Source organism: Entelurus aequoreus, linkage group LG07 (assembly GCF_033978785.1).
Source record: "Entelurus aequoreus isolate RoL-2023_Sb linkage group LG07, RoL_Eaeq_v1.1, whole genome shotgun sequence".
Lineage (NCBI taxonomy): Eukaryota > Metazoa > Chordata > Actinopteri > Syngnathiformes > Syngnathidae > Entelurus > Entelurus aequoreus.
This window is the reverse complement of record NC_084737.1, coordinates 36,545,627-36,572,151: the sequence shown is the minus strand read 5'-3', so window position 1 is coordinate 36,572,151 and position 26,525 is coordinate 36,545,627. Positions and strand designations below refer to the sequence as shown.

The 26,525-nt window shown below is 40.2% G+C and overlaps 1 protein-coding gene across 2 annotated transcripts in view; it reads left to right on the top strand.

Moving 5' to 3' along the window:
* nkain5 (sodium/potassium transporting ATPase interacting 5) overlaps positions 1-25,857 on the top strand; it is a 28,229-nt gene extending 2,372 nt beyond the window's left edge. Inside the window, exons 2-8 of one of the 2 annotated variants that reach the window (XM_062053429.1) lie at positions 7,884-7,978; positions 19,431-19,568; positions 23,073-23,153; positions 25,049-25,252; positions 25,330-25,390; positions 25,557-25,626; positions 25,718-25,857. In XM_062053429.1, coding sequence (XP_061909413.1) covers positions 19,488-19,568; positions 23,073-23,153; positions 25,049-25,252; positions 25,330-25,390; positions 25,557-25,612 — 483 coding nt within the window. In that variant the 5' untranslated portion in view covers positions 7,884-7,978; positions 19,431-19,487 and the 3' untranslated portion in view covers positions 25,613-25,626; positions 25,718-25,857. Of the gene's footprint in view, positions 1-7,883; positions 7,979-18,649; positions 18,873-19,430; positions 19,569-23,072; positions 23,154-25,048; positions 25,253-25,329; positions 25,391-25,556; positions 25,627-25,717 lie in introns of those variants that run through there. The other variant, XM_062053428.1, reaches the window with a different exon arrangement.
* The last annotated feature ends 668 nt before the right edge of the window (positions 25,858-26,525 follow it).

The window sequence follows — 26,525 nt, the reverse complement described above, 5'->3', positions numbered from 1 at the left end:
TGCTTGGCTTCCTTCTCCATAATGCAATGAACATGATTGAAACAGATTCACGAACACAGATGTCCAGAATACTGTGGAATTATGAAATGAAAACAGAGCTTTTTCGTATCGGCTTCAATGTGGAAGGCATACCCGTGTTCGCCGGGCTACGTCACGCGCATACGTCATCCGCAGAGGCGTTTCGAACCGGAAGTTTAGCGGCAAATTTAAAATGTCACTTTATAAGTTAACCCGGCCGTATTGGCATGTGTTATAATGTTAAGATTTCATCATTGATATATAAACTATCAGACTGCGTGGTCGGTAGTAGTGGGTTTCAGTAGGCCTTTAAATGAAAAGCATAACACACTTTAACAACAAGAGTTTACAACATTTAGTTGTAACAGAACAGCTACTGTCAACAACTTGTGATCTGATTGGCTATCGCAACTGTCTCTCAACTCTATGTGTTACTAGGCCACCTACTCAGTGGCCTAGTGGTTAGAGTGTCCGCCCTGAGATGGGTAGGTCGTGAGTTCAAACCCCGGCCGAGTCATACCAAAGACTATAAAAATGGGACCCATTACCTCCCTGCTTGGCACTCAGCATCAAGGGTTGGAATTCGGGGTTAAATCACCAAAAATAATTCCTGGGCGCGGCACCGCTGCTGCCCACTGCTCCCCTCACCTCCCAGGGGGTGATCAAGGGGATGGGTCAAATGCAGAGGACAAATTTAACCACAACTAGTGTATGTGACAATCATTGGTACTTTAACTTTAACTTAACTTAAATTCATCCGCTAACGGTCCCGATGAGTATTCAATATCCAACCACAGGACGCGTAAATGTCACGTTCAACATGAGGCCATCTAGAAGGCCTTACTGACAACAACTTGTGATCTGATTGGCTATCGCAACTGTCTATCAACTGTATGTGTCCGTTCACTTACAGTGCACAAACGCCCGCATTGTTGATTCTGAAGGCGTCTGGCAGATTTCGTACAGCATGGCAACATAAGCTAGTTAAATTCTGATTGGATACAAATTAAAACTAAAAACAAAATCACTGGAATGAGCATAATAAGACATGAAGAGAATATGAATAATTTTAGATATTTAGGGAAAGTAAATAAAAAAATAATTGTATCTTTAATAATGATCGGGATTTCTGGTTATGTTAGGCCAGCAGAGAAGGCCTTGCTGGCCCTGACGGCACACCACTGGATTATCATGACCACAACGTGGCAGCAAATTGTTTAATTTTTTCACTGGGACAGTTTGTGTCTATGTGTGTATGTGCATGCACAGGGGCATAGCCAGTGGTGTGCCAATACATTGTTTTATAGGTGGCACAGGGGTGGCACCTAGTTCTGCAGGGGTGGCAACCATAAAACAGTCTATCTACCCCAGGAGCTGCTGTAGCTACTACAGTAGTTTACCACGATTACCACCACCAAGTATCGAGTGACTCTTCTTGTAAAGCAATTGTTGACATTAAACAATATTGTAAAGCATCGAGGTATTACAGTACGTCAGACAACTTGCAACCATTGGCGCAAAATACAAATAAAGAATGTCAAATAGTCTCTTTAATAAATAAAGATTGTAACATTCATAAACCTTTATTTACATTTAAACATCATCATCATCATCAATCTTTATTGCAGACCTTAAGATCCATTTAAACATATAAAAACAGAATATAATACATTAAAAACAAAACAATAAAACATACATTAAAAACAAAACAATAAAACATAAAAACAATAAAAACATAAAACCCAAATGTCAGTTTCTGACATACAAACATGTGTGCAAATGATTCCACAGTCCAGATGAGTACTTAACAGAACTGCGGCCAGAGTTCGTTAACACAGAGATTATGTCATTTTCAGACTCAGATACCCTACACATAAACTTATACATAATGTTGCGTAGCAACGCTGAAAAAGTGGGCACCCCAACACTAACAAACATCTGGCTTGCACTGGAGCTTCTTGGAATTCCCAGGAGAAGCCTCATACAGTCATTATAAGCAACCTGCAGTTTCTGTATGCTTTTTTGCTTATACTTTACCCACAGGGGGGCAGTATACAGAGGAGTGCAATAGGCTCTGAATAAGTTTATCTTTACATCATATGTACAATAATAAAATTTATTTCTCAGCATGTTGGCTTGGGCATACAGCATACACCGCTGTCTGTATAGGTCATCATCATCACCCAATAGATCAGTAATGATGTGCCCCAGATACTTAGTTTTATCACACACACTCAGCACCTGTCCTGACAGATAGAATGAAGGAAAAGAGAGGTCCTTGTACTCTCTTGTTCTACATATCATGATGACACTCTTTTTGGCATTATATTTCACATCATATTTTAAACCATAATCTGTACATATATTCAGCAGCTGTTGGAAGCCAGCACTGCTAGGAGACAGGATGGTTAAATCATCCGCATACATAAAATGATTGACCACAGTATTACCAAGTACACATCCGGTTCTACATGTATTGAGCTGTACAGATAGGTCATTCATATACAGATTGAAGAGGGCAGGGGAGAGAATTCCCCCCTGGTGTACCCCGTTCCCAACCTTAAATGTTGCTGAGCATTTACCGCCCCATCTGATCTGCATGCTCTGATTAACATACCAATATGACAGAATTATGATTATACTATCAGGCACGCCCCTCTCTTTCAGTTTTAAAAACAGTTTCTGATGGTTGACTCTATCAAAGGCTTTCGATGCGTCAATATAGTCAATCAATCAATCAATGTTTATTTATATAGCCCTAAATCACAAGTGTCTCAAAGGGCTGTACAAGCCACAACGACATCCTCAGTACAGAGCCCACATACGGGCAAGGAAAACTCACCCCAGTGGGACGTCAATGTGAATGACTATGAGAAACCTTGGAGAGGACCCCATATGTGGGTAACCCCCCCCCTCTAGGGGAGACCAAAAGCAATGGATGTCGAGTGGGTCTGACATAATATTGTGAAAGTCCAACACATCAGCGAAAGTCCAGTCCATGGTGGGGCCAGCAGGAACCATCCCGAGTGGAGACGGGTCAGCAGCGTAGAGATGTCCCCATCTGATGGACAGGCTAGCGGTCCACCCCGGGTTGGGAGCAGAGTAGAAAAGAAAAGAAAAGAAACGGCAGATCAACTGGTCTAAAAAGGGAGTCTATTTAAAGGCTAGAGTATACAAATGAGTTTTAAGATGAGACTTAAATGCTTCTACTGAGGTAGCATCTCTAACTTTTACCGGGAGGGCATTCCATAGTATTGGAGCCCGAATAGAAAACGCTCTATAGCCCGCAGACTTTTTTTGGGCTCTGGGAATCACTAATAAGCCGGAGTTCTTTGAACGCAGATTTCTTGCCGGGACATATGGTACAATACAATCGTCAAGATAGGCAGGAGCTTGACCGTGTAGTATTTTATACGTAAGTAGTAAAACCTTAAAGTCGCATCTTATGTGCACAGGAAGCCAGTGCAAGTGAGCCAGTATAGGCGTAATATGATCAAACTTTCTTGTTTTTGTCAAGTCTAGCAGCCGCATTTTGTACCATCTGTAATCTTTTAATGCTAGACATAGGGAGGCCCGAAAACAAAACGTTACAGTAATTGAGACGAGATGTAACGAACGCATGGATTATGATCTCAGCATCGCTTGTGGACAAAATGGAACGAATTTTAGCGATATTACGGAGATGAAAGAAGGCCGTTTTAGTAACACTCTTAATGTGTGACTCAAACGAGAGAGTTGGGTCGAAGATAATACCCAGATTCTTTACCGAGTCGCCTTGTTTATTTGTTTGGTTGTCAAATGTTAAGGTGGTATTATTAAATAGATGTCGGTGCTGAGCAGGACCGATAATCAGCATTTCCGTTTTCTTAGCGTTGAGTTGCAAAAAGTTAGCGGACATCCATTGTTTAATTTCATTAAGACACGCCTCCAGCTGACTACAATCCGGCGTGTTGGTCAGCTTTAGGGGCATGTAGAGTTGGGTGTCATCAGCATAACAGTGAAAGCTAACACCGTATTTGCGTATGATGTCACCTAGCGGCAGCATGTAAATACTAAAGAGTGCAGGGCCAAGAACCGAACCCTGGGGAACTCCGCACATTACCTTAACATAGTCCGAGGTCACATTGTTATGGGAGGCACACTGCATCCTGTCAGTAAGATAAGAGTTAAACCAAGATAATACGCGTTTTGATACGCTCTAATAAAATATTATGATCAACAGTATCGAAAGCGGCGCTAAGATCAAGAAGCAGCAACATAGATGAAGCATCAGAATCCATCGTTAGCAATAGATCATTAGTCATTTTTGCGAGGGCTGTCTCCGTAGAGTGATTTGCCCTGAAACCGGACTGAAAAGGTTCACAGAGATTGTTAGACGCTAAGTGTTCATTTAGCTGCTGTGCTACAATTTTTTCGAGGATTTTCGAGATAAACGGAAGGTGGGACACCGGCCGGTAGTTTACCAGGAGATCAGGATCGAGGTTAGGTCTTTTGAGTAGAGGATGAATAACCGCTTTTTTGAATGCTAGGGGAACAGTGCCAGAGGAAAGTGATACGTTTATAATATTTAACACTGATGGACCTAATAAAACAAAAAGCTCCTTGATAAGTTTCCCAGGAATTGGGTCAAGTAAACATGTTGTTTGTTTTGTCCCATTTACACATTTTGACAATTCCTCCAATGTTATTTCATCAAAGAGAGAGAAACTATTTTGGAGGGCGGTATCCGTCGTATATACAGTCGTATTTGTGTTAATAGAACCCAGTTGTAGCTGAGATGCATTGTCTTTCATCTCTTTTCTAATGACTTCAATTTTCTTATTAAAGAAATTCATAAAGTCATCTGCTGTGTGGGTGGAGCTACGGGCGGAAGCAAGCCACAGGCAGCCCGGCTTCACCCTGATGACATCACAGCTCAAGATTTTTTTTCTCTGAACTCTTTTACTTTTGATCAGCCGCCCTCAACAAAGGACTCTGTTTCTATGATCAAATATTATCAGAACATGATTTTGGACATTAGAGCATATCAGTCACAGCCATCTGAATTTCATGCCCCCCCCCCCCAGGACTCAAGCCACGCCCAAGTCACAAAAAAAATTGTTTTCACCCACTCAATCCCAGGTACAAAAAGAGAGACATTTTGGACAATTGATAGGGGAGGATTTTACCCCCCTCCTGACCTCCCTCCACCCACCCCAAAAAACGGTTCCAGACAGCGGGGAGCGCGTCTGGTATCCGCTCCTTGAGGGGGGGGCTAGGGCTGGGAATTGTTCAGGTGGGGTGGCTCAGCATCGCCACGCCAAGCCACAGCCTCCAGCTCGGCCACCACCACCTGTCTTTTGTCACGCCAAGCCACAGCCACCAGCACGGCCGCCACCACCAGTCTTTCGACCTGCCAAGCCACAGCCTCCAGCTAGGCCACCTCCACCTGCTCCACGCCAAGCGCCACCAGTCGCAGCTCCACGCCAAGCGCCACCAGTCGCAGCTCTACGACGCCAAGTGCCGCCAGTAGCAGCTCTACGACGCCAAGTGCCGCCAGTCGCAGCTCCACGACGCCAAGTGCCGCCAGTCGCAGCTCCACGACGCCAAGTGCCGCCAGTCGCAGCTCCACGACGCCAAGTGCCGCCAGTCGCAGCTCCACGACGCCAAGTGCCGCCAGTCGCAGCTCCACGACGCCAAGTGCCACCAGTCGCAGCTCCACGCCAAGACCAAGCATCCCCACGCCAAGACCAAGCATCCCCACGCCAAGACCCCCCAAGCCAAGACCAAGACCCCCCAAGCCATGACCAAGCACCCCCATGCCAAGACTCCCCAAGCGAAGACCAAGAACCGCCATGCCAAGACCAAGACCCTCCAAGTGACCAAGACCCTCCAAGTGACCAAGACCAAGACCCCCCACGCCAAGACCAAGACCCCCCACGCCAAGACCAAGACCCCCCACGCCAAGCTTCGCCGCCTGACGCGCCACGCCAAGCTTCGCCGCCTGACGCGCCACGCCAAGCTTCGCCGCCTGACGCGCCACGCCAAGCTTCGCTGCCTGCCATGATGACGACGCGCCTGCCTCCTCGTCTGCCACGGAGGTGGCCACTGCCTGGTCGTCCGCCACGCCAAGTGCGCCCACCTCATCGTCGGCCACACATGTGGCCCTTCCCGGGTCGCCCACCTCGTCTGTGGCGGCGGCGTTCCACTCGCCGCCGCCACATGACTATGCCTCGGTGGATTCGGGGCCACTTGGCCTGGCGACCCACCGCCATGTCCCCCTCCCGCCGTCCCATGACTCTTGATCCTGTTTTTTGTTTTTGGACATCTGGGATCTGTCCGTAAGGGGGGGGGTTCTGTCATGTCTGTTCATGTTTTTGTTTTGGCCATGTGTTTGTTTTTTGGACTCTTTTTAGTTCCTGGTTGCACTTCCTTGTTTGTTTGTTTCCATAGCAACTCATTAGTTTTCACCTGTCCTGTCACGCACCTGTTTCACGTTTTGAGTCACGCACCTGTTTTCACCAATCATGTCACTGTTATTTAAAGCCTGTCTTTTTCTGTTGGTCTTCCTGGCGACATCACCTTCTCCACACTATTTCATCACTCTGCTTCATGTCATGTCACAGTTCTTTGCCAAGTAAGTTTTATTCATTTATGCCACAGTTAGTGTTTTTGTTTTATTGTTCATAGTTTCTGCCTTTGTGCAAGTTTTGTGTTTATACCCAAGTTTTGTATTTCCGCCTTTGTGCGCGCCTTTTGTTTATTCCTTTTTTTGTAGTTTATTAGTGTTAAAATAAAACATGTATTTAAATTCACGTCTGGCACGCGCCAACTTTCCGTTGCCTTCCGGAAAAATAAAACCCCAGGACCAAGTCTTGACAAAATCACTGTGTCATACCAAATCACACTATATTTTTATTAGTGTTTCAAAAATAAATGTGGGACAATCTGCGGGCTGTAGTTTGGGCACCCTTGAAATAAGCAATTTGGCGTACCACGAGATGGAGCCCGAATGATGCGCGTATCACAGTTTAAAAACACTTCCTCAAATTGTTCCAACTCTGAGTGAGGTGGCACCTGGGGTGGCCTGTCAGATTTTAGGGGTGGCACGTGCCACCCCAGGCCACCCCCTGGACACGCCACTGGGCGTAGCAACAAACAGTGGGCACCCATACACAAGATTCCTGAAGGCCCACTCATCCCACTGTAAACCAAACGTCGCCGCCCCATACACACAAACTTGGTATGTTTATACGCACTTAAAAACTGCTTTTTGCGTGGATTTGGCTGAAACCAGCTTTTTAAAACATATGTAAAACCCTAATTAAGTGTGTGACTTTTTAAAGAGGGGATCAACATATTTAGAATTTATCTAAATCCACCCCTAAATAATTTGGTTTTGGTTTTTTTTTTAAAAATATTTATTAAAAAAAAAGTGCCAACCAATTTAACGTAAAGTAATCAGCATAAGAGTTTATTTATTTTTTAAATGTATTTATTTATTCATTATTTATTTTTATGTCACCTTAATATTATTTTTATTTTTTTTATAACTAGAACATGATTTCAAACAGTGATGATTGTTTTAAGACTGTAAGGGAAGCTTCCCCTAATATATGAAAAAAAGTGGTCAATTATGTACTTTTGTGTTTACATTTCATTGATTACATATGAGCTAGGATGTGTTCAACTTTTTTTTCAGAATCAGCTACTTTCAGGACAGCTGATGCGACTTACTTCTCATTGATTGTGGGAGCGTCACATTCTATTAAGGAGTGTTGAGCTCAGCGTCCATTGACTTCAATGGGGTAGCATAGTGTGGGTTGTTCCTCTGCAGCGAAACTGGACAGTCATTGGATAAATGCTCAGCTTTGTCGTGCCCACAGGCGTCGCACGTCTCTGGAAGTGTATGGAAAGCAGGCTGGGCCTTGGTTGGCCTGGACGCCGGGCTTCTGCATGATGACTGGATGATCTGCCTGAGGTTGAACCCATTTTTGTTGTTGGTTGTCTTCGACATTCTTAATTTGATTTAAGCAACCATATCATTTAACTTTTATGGCTTTATTTATTTTAATATTAACATTAATAATTTTTTACATATTTAATAACAAAAACATCTGCAAACTTAACAAAACCCCAGGGCCCCTCTGTGCTGGTTTTTATATACTGTATATATGGTTACAAAAGCGTGAATGTGAGTGTGAATGTTGTCTGTCTGTCTGTGTTGGCCCTGCGATGAGGTGGCGGCTTGTCCAGGGTGTACCCCGCCTTCCGCCCGAATGCAGCTGAGATAGGCTCCAGCACCCCCCGCAACCCCAAAAGGGACAAGCGGTAGAAAATGGATGGATGGATGGATGGTTACAAAAGCTAGCCGATGGTGACTAGCCCCTATAACTGGAAACTAATGTTGGCTTCAGCTTTATTTGAATACAAAGTCCATGCTCCTATCCTGCAGGAAAAGCCCTTAGTTATACAAGTATATATTTATTTTAATTTCAAAGGTCAATCAGCCGCTTTGCTTCTATGTAGAAGGATGGCAGTGACAAGCTCTTGCCAGCTCACATACGCCCCCCCGCCCTTCAGGGTCAGTACTGTACTGGGTGCCTCTCCCTATGACATTCCTGGACAATGACCAAAGCGTGGGATTTTTCATTTGGGTATTCGATTCCGTTGAATAATATGCGGGCAAACAAAATACACGGCAAACTTTCGCCGAAAACAGACAAAAAGTCGGGCATACAAAAATCAAGGAGCTCCTGCATTGGCAACATGCTGACAAACATCTAACCCAGTTTATGAAGGATTTTACAAATCAATCAGTGTCTCGGCTCACACATCCTCATCTCAGATTAATGTATTTAATCAGGAAATGTGAAAATTCAGCCATTCTTAAGAATAGATGTCTTAGGTATTCAAATTAATTTTGTTCATGGAACAAATAAAATCACCAGTGCCGCTAAATAACCTCATGTAACGACAGAGATTCACACATCTTTTCAGGAAATGTACAACAGCTTGAATAACCAGTTTGTGCACATCCTCAAAAATACATGTTAATAATTGGAGACTCCTACTTATCCTAAGTGATTTCCATTCATCCATTTTCTACCGCTTGTCCCTTTCGGGGTCGCGGGGGGTGCTGGAGCCTATCTCAGCTGCATTCGAGCGAAAGACTCTCGACTTGAATCTTTTCTTGAGAAGCATCATATAATCAATGACGGTCAGTATGGTTTTAGGTCCAAACGAACAACCTCAATGGCGATAACTGAAGCTATTGAGGAAATTACTAATGCACTGGAGCTTAAAAGATATGCAGTTGGTATTTTTATTGATCTAAAGAAAGCCTTTGATACCATTAATCATTCAATTCTACTAGATAAAATGGGAAGATATGGAATTAGGAGGCTGGCTGGTGACTGGTTAAAAAGTTATTTAACAGGGAGGGTACAGTTTGTTAAAATGGGTCAATTTTTATCTGATACTCTTGGCATTGCTTGTGGTATCCCCCAAGGGTCCGTGTTGGGGCCAAAACTGTTTAATGTATATATTAATGATATGTTTAATACATCCAAAGTACTGAAATGTATACTATTTGCAGACGACACAAATATATTCTACAGTAGTGATGACTATATTGAGCTCATAGATACAGTAAACACAGAACTAAACATAGTAAAAAAATGGATGGACACAAATAAATTATCTTTGAATATAAATAAAACTAAGATAGTGATGTCTGGAAATCGCAACATAACATCTGAACAGAAAATAAGTATTGATGGTACCCAAATTGAAATCGTAAATGAGAATACATTTTTGGGAGTAATAATTGATAGTAAACTATCATGGAAACCTCATGTCAGACACATTAAAACAAAAATCTCCAAAAGCCTCTCAATTATAAACAAAGCAAAACTATACCTCAATGAAAATGCACTCCATACTCTATACTGCACCTTGGTACTGCCTTACCTTACATACTGTGTTGAAGTATGGGGGAATACTTACCACAACACAATTCATCCTCTGATCATATTACATAAAAGAGCAGTGCGGACCATTCACAATGTTGGTTATTTAGAACATACTCATAATCTGTTTATGCAATCAAAGTTGCTCAAATTTGATGACCTTGTTAAATATAATACATTAATAATCTTATATAAAGCATTTAACAAATTATTGCCATTAATCTACAACGTTTTTTTATAAGACGAGTGCAGGCTCATAACTTGAGAGGCTTTGGATATTTCTTATTGCCGAGAGCTCAAACCACTCGTAAACGTTTTTGTGTGTCTGTATGCGGAGTAAAACTATGGAACAAACTGGACTTACAACACAAGCAATGCCAAACTATTAATCGATTTAAACTATTATACAAACATGGGGTCTGGTTCAAATATAGAGATGAGGGTCTTTAAATTGACCTGCTGCTATACTCTGTCTCAAAGTGTTAACATGTGCTCAATGTTTCCTTACCATTATTGCTATGTTGTCTATTACCATTGTTGGTGTATTCATTATTCCTACATTGTTGATACAAATTATTGTTACAGTGTAATAATTATTGTTACCTGTGGTAATGCCACTATGATACAACATCTGTATTATAATCCTTCAACAAAGTAAGAGTGAAACTCATGTGAATAATCACTGAATGGAGAACTGGGGGTGGGATTAAATAAATTATCTTCTTCCCACTCCCTTTCAGGCAAAACTGGACAATCATGAATTACATACTATACATTACCTTTTGCACTATATTAATTTATATTATTATGTGTTGTCAACTTTGTACTGTTTTATGTTATTGCCTGAAATAAATAAATAAATGAAAATGAATGACAAAAGGCGGGGTACACCCTGGACAAGTCGCCACCTCATCACAGGGCCAACACAGATAGACAGACAACATTCACACACTAGGGCCAATTTAGTGTTACCAATCAACCTATCCCCAGGTGCATGTCTTTGGAGGTGGGAGGAAGCCAGAGTACCCATTATCTACATTTATACTGGGAGCAAGGTAGGTAAAGTGTCTTGCCTAAAGACACAACGGCCGCGACTAGAATGGAGGAAGCTGGATTCGAACCAAGAACCCTCAAGTGTCTGGCTGACTGGTTTGCCATCTGAGCCACACCGCCCCAATTAGTTGTTTGTTTATCACCCAAGGTCAGCTGAAGTAGACCCTGAGCTCACCTGTGTCCCTTAAAGGATCAACACTAGAAAACGGATGTCAGAACACATACAACAATAATGGCTGTTTAACCATACAACTATACAATACCATATCAAGTACAGTCGGAAAACCAAATAGCTTTGTTGTCTTCAAACTGATATTTAGTCAGAATAAGGATTTATATTTATGAATATTAAAAAAAAAGATTTTATTCTTCAAAAGTAAGTACCGATGAAAGTGTCAAAACAGTATGTGGCTGGAACTTTTGGTTGAGCATGGGTGTGCTTAGCGGGGTCTCTGTGGAAAAGTAATCTTTTTTATGTTTTACTGGCACTTTTGCTAACTCCAGCCGTCAACTCTATCATACTTTTTACAAAAACAAGAAAGTTTGATCATATGACGCCTATACTGGCTCACCTGCACTGGCTTCCTGTGCACTTAAGATGTGACTTTAAGGTTTTACTGCTTACGTATAAAATACTACACGGTTTAGCTCCAGCCTATCTCGCCGATTGTATTGTACCATATGTCCCGACAAGAAATCTGCGTTCAAAGGACTCCGGCTTATTAGTGATTACCAGAGCCAAAAAAAAGTCTGCGGGCTATAGAGCGTTTTCTATTCGGGCTCCAGTACTCTGGAATGCCCTCCCGGTAACAGTTAGAGATGCTACCTCAGTAGAAGCATTTAAGTCCCATCTTAAAACTCATTTGTATAATCTAGCCTTTAAATAGACCCCCCTTTTTTAGACCAGTTGATCTGCCATTTCTTTTCTTCTCTCCTCTTCTCCCCTGTCCCTTGCGAGGGGGAGTTGCATAGGTCCGGTGGCCATGGATGAAGTACTGGCTGTCCAGAGTCGGGACCCCGGGTGGACCACTAGCCTGTGCATCGGTTGGGGACATCTCTGCGCTGCTGACCCGTCTCCGCTCGGGATGGTTTCCTGCTGGCCCCACTATGGACTGGACTCTCGCTGATGTGTTGGATCCACTGTGGACTGGACTTTCACAATATTATGTCAGACCCACTCGACATCCATTGCTTTCGGTCTCCCCTAGAGGGGGGGGGGGGGGGGGGAGGGGGGGGGGGTGTTACCCACATATGCGGTCCTCTCCAAGGTTTCTCATAGTCATTCACCGACGTCCCACTGGGGTGAGTTTTTCCTTGCCCGTATGTGGGCTCTGTACCGAGGATGTCGTTGTGGCTTGTGCAGCCCTTTGAGACACCTGTGATTTAGGGCTATATAAATAAACATTGATTGATTGATTGATTGATTGATTTTACGAACCTGTCGTATGCAGCTTCTTTTTGGTCAGTTGCGCCTGTGAATTCCGCAAAGTCTGGCCAAGGGAAATCCGACAAGCCAGGCCGCTCCAAGCCTCGTGCGCCTCCGGATCCAGATATCACGGAGGAGTAGACCATTTTTAGGAGCATAGGTCAGAAGATGGACAAAATGCGAGGCGCCATCCTCGACACACTTAAATCCGTTGTCAGTGGAGAGATAGCGGCTGTTTTGGAGCTGTTCGAGAGCATTCTCTTGTCCTATGACGTGGCCATCGCTAGCCAAGTACACATTCGCTTGCAGAGCTTTATAAAGTCAAACATGTTCCACAGTTGTCCAGAATCCAGGGAGATTTTAATCGCTAGTCTTTACTTAATGTATCTGAAGTGGCCCGTGTAAACTCTGTTAAAATGAATGTACATCTGCAATTTTCCTGTTTGTTACAGTGTGTACCACTTTTTCTCCCTCATTCCTTCTTTCGTAAATTAGATAGTCACATTTTAGACTTCATTTGGAATAAAAAGACTCACGTTTACGAAAGCAATATTTACAGAGACCCCAATCGTCGGGAGGATTAGCACTACCAAGGTTTAGGTTTTACTACTGGGCCACCGACATTAAAATTCTTAAATATTAGCTGCAAAATGAAGCATTTGATCGCCCTCCGTTATGGCTGGTTATGGAGGCTAACTCAACTAAACCAGTATTTCTTAGGGCTCTGGTTCACTCCCCATCCACAATTCTACTCTCGCTTTTGCGAAAAAATCAGATCGTAAAAACCTCCTTCAGAATTTGGGTTCAGTTCAAACACTATTTTGGTTTACAGACTATTTCTAGTCTTGCACCCATCACTGCTATTCATGCTTTCCCTCCGTCTCTTGTCGACAGTGCCTTTTTAAATGGTTAAGTCTGGGGATCAACAACATTAAATATTTATACATTGACAACACATTTGCCTCTTTCCAGCAACTTTGTGATAAATTGTCAATCCCTAATCAACACTATTTTAGATATCTACAGATCCACAGTTTTGTTCATAATACTTTTCCCAGGATCCCAAACGTACCAACTGACACAGTTTTAGATGCTTTTTTGACACTATTTCCGACTTTAAAAGGATCAATTACACGTATCTACAATGAAATTTTTCATTTACGCCCTGAGTCTCTGAATTCAATTAAATCACTTTGGAAGGGAGACTTAGGAATGACCCTATCTGAGGAGAGTTGGACAGAAATTTTAAGTAGAGTTCTTCTAGTTGTGCTAGACACAGACTTATTCAATGCAAGCTAATACATCGTACTTATAATACCAAAGTACGGCTGGCTAAGATGAATGATGGAATATCGGCATTATTAGTGTCAACAGACTCCAGCCAACTTAATTCATATGTTTTGGCTTTGTCCATCCCTGTACAGTTATTGGACTGAAATTTTAAATACTTGATCTTTGGTAATTGGAGAAAAGATTGAATCAAATCCTCTGAGCGGACTATTTGGGGTGGCCCCGCTGCCATCTTCTCTTAGTAAATCCAAAAAGAACTTGGTAGCATTTACTATTTAGTTGGCTAGAAGACTCCTTGTGCTAAATTGGAAGGCTGCAGCTTCTCTTTGCCACACCAGCTGGATTAGAGATGTTCTTTATTTCCTTAAATTGGACACAATTACCAGTAGGCTGACATTGAATGGTTGTTCTGTGAAGTTTCAGAAAGTATGGGGTTTCCTAAAATATGTAAAAGAGACTGATCTCAAATTTAACCGCGATTGAAAAGTAATTAAAAGGTAGAAAACTGATGAGCCTTTTCTATTCTTTTTTTTTTTTTATTTTTATTTTTTATTTTTTTTATAATGTCCTGCCCAGCTTCTTGGGCAAATCATATAGCAGATGTAGATGCCCATATCGGCTGTTCAGATTTACTTTACAAAAGAGAAGTGCAGGATACTTCTCTTGTTGCCTTACTCGTATTTTGACTTTATTAAATGTATTTATATTATCATTTGGTGCAACCGGGCCGGAGCAGGAGGGGATAGAAAGAGAGAAAAAGGAAGACAGAGGGGGGAATTGTGGGGACAAGAAGGGGATTAGACAGATAGACAAAAACAACAACAGCAAACACAACAACAACAACAGAGCAACATCAGCAAATACGACATGTACAAATATGATGGTAAAAGTAATAGCAAATAAGCAGTTAGCGAAAATTTTAAAAAAAATACAGAAATGACAATGAGCATTATTACACTAAAAATGGAGCAATATGAATACCAATAGAAATAGTGCTATTGATAATAAACAATACCAGTACTTTACCTTTATTATCAACAATACAATTGTTCAAATGCAACAATACATATACGTAATGATAACTTGAGATACGAAAGAATGCAGAAAAATGGAGGGGAAGAAAGAGAAGCAACCTACATTAACCTTGTAGATTGTTATAGTAACAATAGGTTAAGCTTTGTCAGTGTGCCATGTGTTATACCCAGTTTACCCTTTTCTATTCTTGTGTGTATTGCTGCACCGTGTTGGGGATGGGGACACTCAGGAGTGTAGCTGTCTGTGGCTTCATGTCAATATTTGCCCATACTTATTTGTTCTTTTACAAGTTTATTATTTATTTATGTTATTTTATATTTTTTGGATTACTTGTTTTGGGAAAAAGGAACAATTGACATGTGTTTTATTGTATTTCTGAACTGTACAAGTAAAAAATTCAATAAACAAATGTAGAAAAAAAAAAGAAAAACAATACGGGGCTAAAATGAGGCCAATACCTGCAAGAACATTCAAAATGCTGTTTATGATCTTCCACTTGTGTTTATTTGGGTTGAGAATTTGAGTTACGGCAGGAACGCTTATGAAGCTCATTATATCGCACAGAATGTTCATGTTGTCCATTTTTGCACTTTTTTAGGACAACCTTTTCGAAAAGCATCCACTTCAAGGCTAAACAAGTTTGCATTTTTGGTGTTCAAAATACCACTGTCCAAACAAAAGGGTCCCAGTCATACCAAAGACTATAAAAATGGGACCCATTACCTCCCTGCTTGGCATTCAGCATCAAAGGTTGGAGTCGGGGGTTAAACCACCAAAATGATTCCCGGGCGCGGCGCCGCTGCTGCCCACTGCTCCCCAAGGGGATGGGTCAAATGCAGACACATCTAGTGTGTGTGTGACAATCATTGGTACTTTAATCTTTAATCTTTAATCACAGAGACATAATACTCAATCAAAACACACAAGGACAGGTTTGGAGCTGATCAAGAAACATACAGAACACACTGTGGTGTGTTTTCTATACATACTTCATGAAATCTAAGATTAATCACAATAATCACTCAGTGATGGTGTAAATGTGAGCAGGAATGTCTGTCTCCACATGTGAGGTGGGATCATGGTGACCGATCCAGATAAACCTTTCTCCCAAAGTCACCTGGAAAATACATAGGCTCCAGGTTCCTGTAGCCCTGAACAGATGAAAACAGATGGATATATGGATGGATTGATAGATGAATATCTGAGATACAATACTTAGAATAAACAAAATCATCTGCCAGAATGCTTAGACCAGTGAAATAATTTGATTAGTAACATATAATGCATAGTTTTTGGAAAAAAATTGTAAAAAAAATAAACAAAAACAAAATCAGTTTTGACCATGATTTTAGATATTTATTTATTCATCTTGTTTCTGTCGTGCATAGGGATGATGTTTGATAAGAAATTATCGAGTTTGAGCCCATTATCGAATCCTTTTATCAAACCGATTCCTTATCGATTATTTTATCGAATCCAGATAGGTTGTTGTATATGGAAAAAAACACACAATATTTGGTTTAACAAAAGCTCACTTTTATTTTATAAGAAACAAATAAAATAAAATAAATAGATAAATATGGACTGTTGTTACCCCCCTAAAAAAATAAAAATAAATAAAAATAAATATTGACTGTTGTTACCCAAAGTATATTAAGTGGAATTTTTCAGAAAAACAAATATATACAGTAACACAAAAACAACCTGTCTCTGTGATCACTATAGGTGTATAAATAATAATATAGTGTTAAATAAAATCAGTACCTGGGGCACAAAACTGAAAATAATACAGCTCTCCAAAAAGTGCACTTCTGCTGCTATTGGAACATCCTTCTGGGGTCCATCAGTGTGGCTTCCTCCAGGAATGACTGCACGTCCTTGTCCTGGAGGGAAAATGAGGGACAGACACAGCATAGAATTAGGGGGGAAATTAGCTGAATGTGAAGACTAGGCTGTTTGTTATTAAGTCTTTAGCATTAGTATGTGGAATTAAATGAAGGAATGGATTAAGTAATGAAGTTAAACATTGTACTCATATGATCCACTTTAAGAGGTTGTTCAAATTAATAGTGCTTACAAAGTACAAAGAAGAATTATGAGAAATACTTTCAACCTTATTGAAAATAAGATATTCTTCATCTCAGTATATTAATTATGACTGAATTAATTAATTACATATTACAAAACGGGCAGCACGGTGGCAGAGGGGTTAGTGCGTCTGCCTCACAATACGAAGGTCCTTAGTAGTCTTGGGTTCAATTCCGGGCTCGGGATCTTTCTGTGTGGAGTTTGCATGTTCTTCCCGTGACTGCGTGGGTTCCCTCCGGGTACTCCGGCTTCCTCCCACTTCCAAAAACATGCACCTGGGGATAGGTTGATTGGCAACACTAAATTGGCCCTAGTGTGTGAATGTGAGTGTGAATGTTGTCTGTCTATCTGTGTTGGCCCTGCGATGAGGTGGCGACTTGTCCAGGGTGTACCCCGCCTTCCGCCCGATTGTAGCTGAGATAGGCTCCAGCTCCCCCCGCGACCCCGAAGGGAATAAGCAGTAGAAAATGGATGGATGGATATTACAAAACTGTTGTATATACTAATTCACAGATGTTATTTTATTATAAAAAGGTCAGTAAATTATGTATATATTTGTAAACGCTCTGAAGTGGGAAAGGGGTAGGATTAAATAAGCTTTACTTCTTCCTACTCCTTTTCGGACATGATGTAAAGTGAAATTATATGAAACTGTGATGTGTTATGCTGTAAGTGTGTTCATGTACGAAATAAAAGAAAGAAAGAAAGAAAGCACTAGTTTATTAGACAGCCCTGCAAACTCTGGAGTGGTGTAGGCTACAAGATACCTTTAACGTTATCAGACACATACAAAAAGACTAACGTTAACATTACTGTTAGCCACTGACTATGCATAGGTAACGTTAGTCTAGCTAACATTACTGCAGTCCTGGTTGACATAAGAGGTAACGTTATTTTAGCCTAATGGCTAAAAGTGAGCAGATATGGAAATTAACCGGCAACAGTTAACGTTAGTTACTCACCAGCACTATCACTGGAATTGGCGCTGCAGGTTGAAGCACAGGAAGAGGGGTTTGCTTCGTCATCTCTGTCGCTGCTTCTCCACAACACGTTTCTCTAACCTTCAGGTTATGTACGGCCTGAACATGTTTCATCATGCTTGTTGTACTTCCCCCCTTACATGAGAGCGAAGTCTGGCAATAATTGCAGGTAGCTGTTTCCTTGTCGTATTTTTTTGTAAAATGAAGCCATGCCTTGAGGCGTTTTTTCCGGTCCATTGTTGTTGCTGCTTCTGTATCTGCCGCCTAACGACTGAGCTACGTCATTTCCTGGGACGTGCCACAGGGCATTTCCTGTGGGACGGGATTCGTTCCTAGGGATTCGAATAAAGAACCAACTCTTTTTCTTTACTTTAGTGGCCTCGATAACGGGAACCAGTTCTCAAAAAGGGATTTGAGTCCATGGAATCGGTTCTTTTCTTATCGAACAACCGGGAGAACCGGTTTCGAACATCATCCCTAGTCGTGCAGGACAACAAGGGTCGGACCAATACACAGGAAACCTAAACACAAATCTTGACAAAAAGTAACCATATTACTGAATCCCACCTACTACATTATACTTGTGTATTTTTTCAGTGAATGTAGATGTTTTAAGCATTTGTAGCTGTATATGATGCTGTTTTTCTTCCCATATATGTTCATCTACTAAATTGGGTTACCTTAAATCTGTGTTTTAATGTGATTTTGTCCTTCAGCCCCTCCTTTTCCGCCGTTTTTTTTTACTCCATGGCGTGGCTCTAATCATCTCCCATACTACCCTCCCCCTAGTTTCTAGCCATAGTGTTGTTGCGATGAGGTGTGTGTGTTTGTGTGTGAGTGTGTGTGTGTGTGTGTGAGTGTGTGTGTGAGTGCACTGCTGCATCTTTTACCCCTCACAGGATTGCTTCTCCTGTTTGAGCATATTTAAAAAGGAATATTGACTGTTGCTAGTTGGCATCTTTTAAGAGTGTAATCATCATGGGCTGCTGCTCGGCGCGATGCATGCTGGTCCTGCTGTGCTGTTTTCAGCTGGTAAGATGAGCATTTTCTCCCCTCGCACATGCATGATGCTTCACCACACACACACACACACACACACACTCACACACCTGCATTAATTTGGAAAGAAAGTAGTTTAAATGTGCATGCATTATGCTGTTATTAGTATACAATTTACTTATCAGTGCTGAAATTTTGAAGTGTTCACATATGGACTAAGTTGTTCAAGCTTGATATGTGAATTTTGGAAACCTTTTTAAAAATTGTTCTGCCTTTTTTCCTAGTTTTTATAACTGGACAAAACAAACTGAGTGTTTAAACCAATTTGTGCACATCAAACAAGTTATCAGTTATTCTACAAAATCTATCAAATTGTGCTAGTGGAGCAAAACTACACACAGGCATATGCAAGGTGCAAATAGAAAAGAGTGACTGCAACTTTGCTTCGACGACAATAGCTTTGCGTCTGCCTCTGTGTTTCCCACCCTGCCCCCCTCCTTTCATGGCATGCAGACTGGGCCACTAAACCCGGGAAAATGAGTGCTTTGTCCCTGGTGCCTGTGCTGAGACAATTCTGTTTTATGCTTCCAGATCACTGCGCTGGAGAGACAGGTGTTTGACTTCCTTGGCTTCCAGTGGGTTCCCATCATGATAAACTTCATTCACATCATCCTGGTCATCCTGGGCATATTTGGTGCCATACAGTGCAGAACACGCTACGTTATCTTGGTGAAGGAACTACTTGGCTTTGCTGTTATGCCTGATATATCGTATGCTGATATCTTTAATAGTGGCACAAGACTAGACTTAGACTTCCTTTTTATTGTCATTCAAATTTGAACTTTTCAGTACAGATAAGAACTAAATTTCGTTACATTAGCTCATGGTAGGGCAGGATAAAAAAGCAATAAGGTGCATGCATAAATAAATAAATAGGTTACTGTACAGATAAATATATTGCACTTTTTCATATGCATCCACGTTCATGGATGTATGTTATATTGTCTTTTTTATTCCAGCGAGTTAATCCATTTTAGGGGGAGTTGAGGGGATAATTGATATATATAATAACACAAGCATGGATATGAAGAATATGCCGATCAGGGATTCTCAACTGGTTCCAGCGTAGGACCCACATTTTCCCAAATGATCCGATTGAATTAAAGTATAACCATGCATGTATTTGTAAATAGCCTGAGTAATACTTTTAAGCATATTATGTATACAGAATTTCATGTGCAAAGTGCATTTCAGAGTACATAATCAAGGAGATGAGGAGGAACATAGCAGCATGTGTGCATAAAAATAACACAAACTAAACTTGTACACACACCACAAAAACAGATATTTTACTTACAGTATATCACTGCAATGGGTAAAGCCCATAAAAACAATTGTATTTCAAGATAACAAAACAGACATCAGCTTTATTGTTAATGTTCAAACCCTCAGGCTGACTTTTTTGTACTTTCAGTAATTATTTGCTGTATTATGGTCATCATTTTTGTTGTGTTACTCCATTTTATAAACCCCATTTCCATAAGAGTTGGGAAATTGTGTTAGATGTAAATATAAACGGTATACAATGATTTGCAAATCATTTTCAACCCATATTCAGTTGAATATGCTACAAAGACAACATATTTGATGTTCAAACTAATAAAAAACATTTTTTTTGTAAATAATCATTAACTTTAGAATTTGATGCCAGCAACACGTGACAAAGAAGTTGGAAAAGGTGGCAATAAATACTGATAAAGTTGAGGAATGCTCATCAAACACTTATTTGGAACATCCCACAGGTGTGCAGGCTAATTAGGAACATTTGGGTGCCATGATTGGGTATAAAAGTAGATTCCATGAAATGCTCAGTCATTCACAAACAAGGATGGGGCGAGGATCACCACTTTGTCAACAAATGCGTAAGCAAATTGTTGAACAGTTTAAGAAAAACCTTTCTCAACCAGCTATTGCAAGGAATTTAGGGATTTCACCATCTACGGTCCGTAATATCATCAAAGGGTTCAGAGAATTTGGAGAAATCACTGCACGTAAGCAGCTAAGCCTGTGACCTTCGATCTCTCAGGCTGTACTGCATCAACAAGCGACATCAGTGTGTAAAGGATATGACCACATGGGCTCAGGAACACTTCAGAAACCCACTGTCAGTAACTACAGTTGGTCGCTACATCTGTAAGTGCAAGTTAAAACTCTCCTATGCAAGGCGAAAACCGTCTATCAACAACACCCAGAAACGCCGTCGGCTTCACTGGGGCTGAGCACATCTAAAATGGACTGATACAAAGTGGAAAAGTGTTCCGTGATCTGACGAGTCCACATTTCAAATTGTTTTTGGAAACTGTGGACGTCGTGTCCTCCGGACCAAAGGAAAAGAACCATCCGGAAGTTGAAAAGCCAGCATCTGTGATGGTATGGGGGTGTATTAGTGCCCAAGACATGGGTAACTTACACATCTTTGAAGGCGCCATTAATGCTGAAAGGTACATACAGGTTTTGGAGCAACATATGTTGCCATCCAAGCAACGTTACCATGGATGCCCCTGCTTATTTCAGCAAGACAATGCCAAGCCACGTGTTACATCAACGTGGCTTCATAGTAAAAGAGTGCGGGTACTAGACTGGCCTGCCTGTAGTCCAGACCTGTCTCCCATTGAAAATGTGTGGCGCATTATGAAGCCTAAAATACCACAACGGAGACCCCCGGACTGTTGAACAACTTAAGCTGTACATCAAGAAGAAGCTTAAAAAATGTGTCTCCTCAGTTCCCAAACGTTTATTGAGTGTTGTTAAAAGGAAAGGCCATGTAACACAGTGGTGAACATGCCCTTTCCCAACTACTTTGGCACGTGTAGCAGCCATGAAATTCTAAGTTAATTATTATTTGCAAAAAAAAAAAAAAATTTATGAGTTTGAACATCAAATATCTTGTCTTTGTAGTGCATTCAATTGAATATGGGTTGAAAAGGATTTGCAAATCATTGTATTCCGTTTATATTTACATCTAACACAATTTCCCAACTCATATGGAAACAGGGTTTTTACTTTATTTTTCTTAAGAGGGTTTTTTCAGGTAAAATGTTTACATTTCCATGTCCAATTTTTTCACAGGTCTACAATACTCAGGCAATTATTCTACAATACTCTCAAAGCCAAACAGGATGTAAAAGTCTTTCATCATTTACATTTGTTTCTTACTTTTTTTGCTCAGAACACTCAATGAACTTCAGCCCTAAACAAAAATATCAAACATATAATGTTTGTGTTCGTTATTTTAACGCTTTGAAGGCCTTTTGATCAAATGATGCCGGTTTAAATTAGTATACATTTGCATAAATTTAGTTATTTTACTTTTTTTTTAAACCTGTGACCTTAGCTGATCAAAAGGCATTCAAAGAGGAGAAAATAAAGAAACAAACATTACATTTTTGATAGTTTTGTTTAGGACGGAAATTTATTAAGAGATTTTACCAAAACAGTAAAACCAATTATAAATCCTAAATGTATTAATGCCCTTCAGAAACGTGAGGACTTTTATGTTCTATTTGGCTTTGACGATAATTAAAATGTTCCCAGAAGGTTAAATACATGTTTATCAAGCTGACCCACAATCTCAGAATATATGCAGTAGATGACGTATATCACAATACTGCTAGTATTTTGCAAACTTTCTTGTGACAGGAACACACTTTCTTTTCTTTTTCTTTTTTTTAAAAGAAACCTGAGAATATGTTCAATCTTTTTAGAACATCAACATCTTCAAAGCACAGACACACGTTGTCAGTTAGCTGTGTAATTAGCACTTTAGCTTAGCTCAGAGCTACAATTAGAATGTGGCTCTATAAAGTCAATAAAATCTTATTTCTATGGCATCCATCTAAAACAGAATCTCAAAAAAAAAAATCTAAAACAACCAAAAGGGAATAAAAGCAGTAAAATGGTGGATAATAAATTACAGCAATAAACAGACAGTAGCTTTCAGCCAATAGCTATTGAAGTATCATAAAGGTAAAAAAAACAACAACAAAGCACTTACTTCTACTATGTTGAATGTCAGTGAAAAACGAGTTTTCAGCAAGGTTTTAAGGTGCAAGTGTCTGTAAAAATCTGGTTTTGACCATTTCATACAATTAACAAAGTGTAAGAATGTTAATTGTGTGGTTTTACAGCTATGTGTAACATTCCTGTCTCATCTTGTGTGTTTTATGTGCTCAGTACCTGCTGTGGATGCTCTTATGGCTCAGCTGGAACATCTTTGTTTGCTGTCTGTACTTGGACTTGGGAGGAATTTCCAAAGTGAGCCTACTGATTAGCTCTTGATTAAAGAGTGCTGCTAGTTCCAAACATGTGTTTACTTGCACACATTGTATTGCAACTGACACCTAATAACATGCTTGCACAGTTTGTTTATATTCCTGGTTAAATAATGTACAGTACAGGCCAAAAGTTTGGTCACACCTTCTCCTCATTGAATGCGTTTTCTTTATTTTCATGACTATTTACATTGTAGATTGTCACTGAAGGCATCACAACTATGAATGAACACATGTGGAGTTATGTACTAAACAAAAAAAGGTGAATTAACTGAAAACATGTTTTATATTCAAGATCTTCTTCTAGTTTCTTCAAAATAGCCACCCTTCGCTCTGATTACTGCTTTGCACACTCTTGGCATTCTCTCGATGAGCAGTAATCAAAGCAAAGGGTGGCTATTATGAAGAAACAACAATGTAAAACATGTTTTCAGTTATTTCACCTTTTTTTGTTAAGTACATAACTCCACATGTGTTCATTCATAGTTTGGATGCCTTCAGTGACAATCTACAATGTAAATAGTCATGAAAATAAAGAAAACGCAGTGAATAAGAAGGTGTGTCTAAACTTTTGGCCTGTACTGTATATAGAAGCACATAACACCATTAGCATATACAGTATGTTTCCATTTAGCTTGAAAGATGAGTTGAATTAGCTTTTTTTTGTAATCAAGCAAAAATGGTAATGGTTTTAGTTTTTTTCTGAAAAATGCATATAAGGTAGTAGTTTTACGTCACATATTTACAGTTTCACGATTTAACATGTCGAAAAATGAATAGGAAAACGCAGAGGTTGTTTAATCCTACCTCTTATCAGTTTCACAGCATTTACTTATACAATAGTTCACTTCCTGTGTTCAATGCAGCATGTACCAGTCGCCATTATGCATCCATCTATCCATTAATTTTCTTATGCCGCTTATCCTCATTATAAAGTCACGGGTAAACTTGAGCCTTTCCCAGCTGACTTTGGGCAAGAGGCAGGGTTAATTACCCTAATGATTGACAACAATGATCAATAAGTTATCTTCTTACCACTCCCTTTCAGGCAAAACTGGACAATCATGCATTACATACTATACATTACCTTTTGCACTATATTAACTTATATTATTATGTGTTGTCAACTTTGTACTTTTTTATGTCATTGCCTGAAATAAATAAATACATGAAAATGAAATGAAGATGTGCAATTGTAGAGTGAAAAATTCTGAAGATTCACAACATTTCTACCGTTTCCAAATAAGATTACATATCTGAGTTTTACTTATTATAAAGGATAGTCTGTTTTTGTCAAACCACTTTTTTCTGCAAGTAATACTAACTTTAGGTCCATGACTCTTTAGTGACTATGTCATTTATTTGTATGTTTAAACAGTTTTGGTCCCAGTATTGTACCTTGGGGTACTTAAGCATGCAGATACAGTGTATACATTCTCTTATAGCTTCACGTATTGCTTCCTATTCCTTAAGTAGCATTTTTCCCAGTTCAAGACCAACTCTCTGATAACATACCGTGATAATTTGGGAATTAACATTTTATGATTGATTGTATTAAATGCTTTTGATAGGCTCATAAGTACTCCGGAAGCACACTGTTTGTGATCAATAGAATTGGTAATTTCCTTACCTATCAACCAATGCCATTTATGTGAGCTCTGTATCCAAGTATTGGGTGTCCATGAAGAATTTAAAAATTAATTTTAGATTTGTATTTTGTTATAATATAAATGATTTCCTCTTCTGTCACGTCAGTAGGGAATATCGAGTTGCAACAAAATGAATGCAATAGGCCATTGCAGCACTGCATTGTTGACTACCTCTGCAGTACTTAAACAATTACTAAAACTAACAAGTTGTACGTATATGTCACTGCAGGAGAGTGACATTCTCTCTCTTAGAGTGTCGTCGCATCGCTCTTGGTGGAAGGAAAACGGGCCAGGCTGTCAAAGCGAGCGGCTTCCGTCCACGGGCTGGCAGAACCAGAACCAGGGGAACCCAGAGCTGACCACTGTGCTGAGCTGCTGGCTGGAGTACCAGTACATAGAAGCCCTGCACAGCATCATCCAACTCTTTATATCAGTGAGGGAGCTTTTTTTTTTTGCATATGTGCATGGCAAAATGATATTTCTAACAACTATCCTTATCAATTTCCACAGCTCCCAGCATTTGTTTATGCTTGCTATGCGGTCAGTCTTTTCTCCAACGAAGAGAATACCTGTAAGTATGCAAACACTCGTATAATTATGGATGACATTCAACTTAGACCCCATCTTCAAACAATCCATCCACCGATTCATTTCTATCGCTTGTCCCTCTCAATTATCAAAATAACCAATTTCCTTTTGCATTTGTGCATTCTGTTTATGCATTTTGTCTATTTCAGTCGATACAATTGGTGAGTTTCACAGCCCATCCAAATCACCTCACTTCTTCTACTAGTCTAAACAGCTGCGGTACGTAACAATGGCTTGGTTCAGTAATCCTACTGTCACACTCAATTTTTCTGCTATTTCTCAGGTGCACCGTCTATTTCTGTGTTTGCAGATTATAAGGAACCTTGTTGACAAAGACGACCACCCATGTGATGACATTTCTTCAGCTGTTTGTCCTTATTTAAATCATATTTCATGGATGTTAAACTACAGTGATGCGAAAAAAAAAGTACAAATAGCATGGTGTTTGAGTGATTGATTGATTGAAACTTATATTAGTAGATTGCACAGTGAAGTACATATTCCGTACAATTGACCACTAAATGGTAACACCCGAATAAGTTTTTCAACTTGTTTAAGTCGGGGTCCACTTAAATTGATTCATGATACAGATATATACTATTTTCACAATACAGTCATCACACAAGATAATCATCAGAGTATATACAATTAATTATTTACATTATTTACAATTCGGGGTGTGTGATATTGAGGGGGGGGGGGGACTGACTGACTTAGTAGGATATGTATTGTACAGCAAGTAGTGGACACAGAGAGAAATCAGAAAGTATAAGAAAAAGTATATTATTTACAACCCGAAGAGTTATGATGTGGAAGGGAGGGTGTGAGTTTAGGGTTGAAGTTGTCTGGAGGTGTTCTTTTAGTGCAGTTTTGAAGGAGGATAGAGATGCCCTTTCTTTTACACCTATTGGGAGCGCATTCCACATTGATGTGGCATAGAAAGAGAATGAGTTAAGACCTTTGTTAGATCGGAACCTGGGTTTAATGTGGTTAGTGGAGCTCCCCCTGGTGTTGTGGTTATGGCGGTCATTTACGTTAAGGAAGTAGTTTGACATGTACTTCGGTATCAGGGAGGTGTAGCGGATTTTATAGACTAGGCTCTGTGCAAGTTGTTTTAC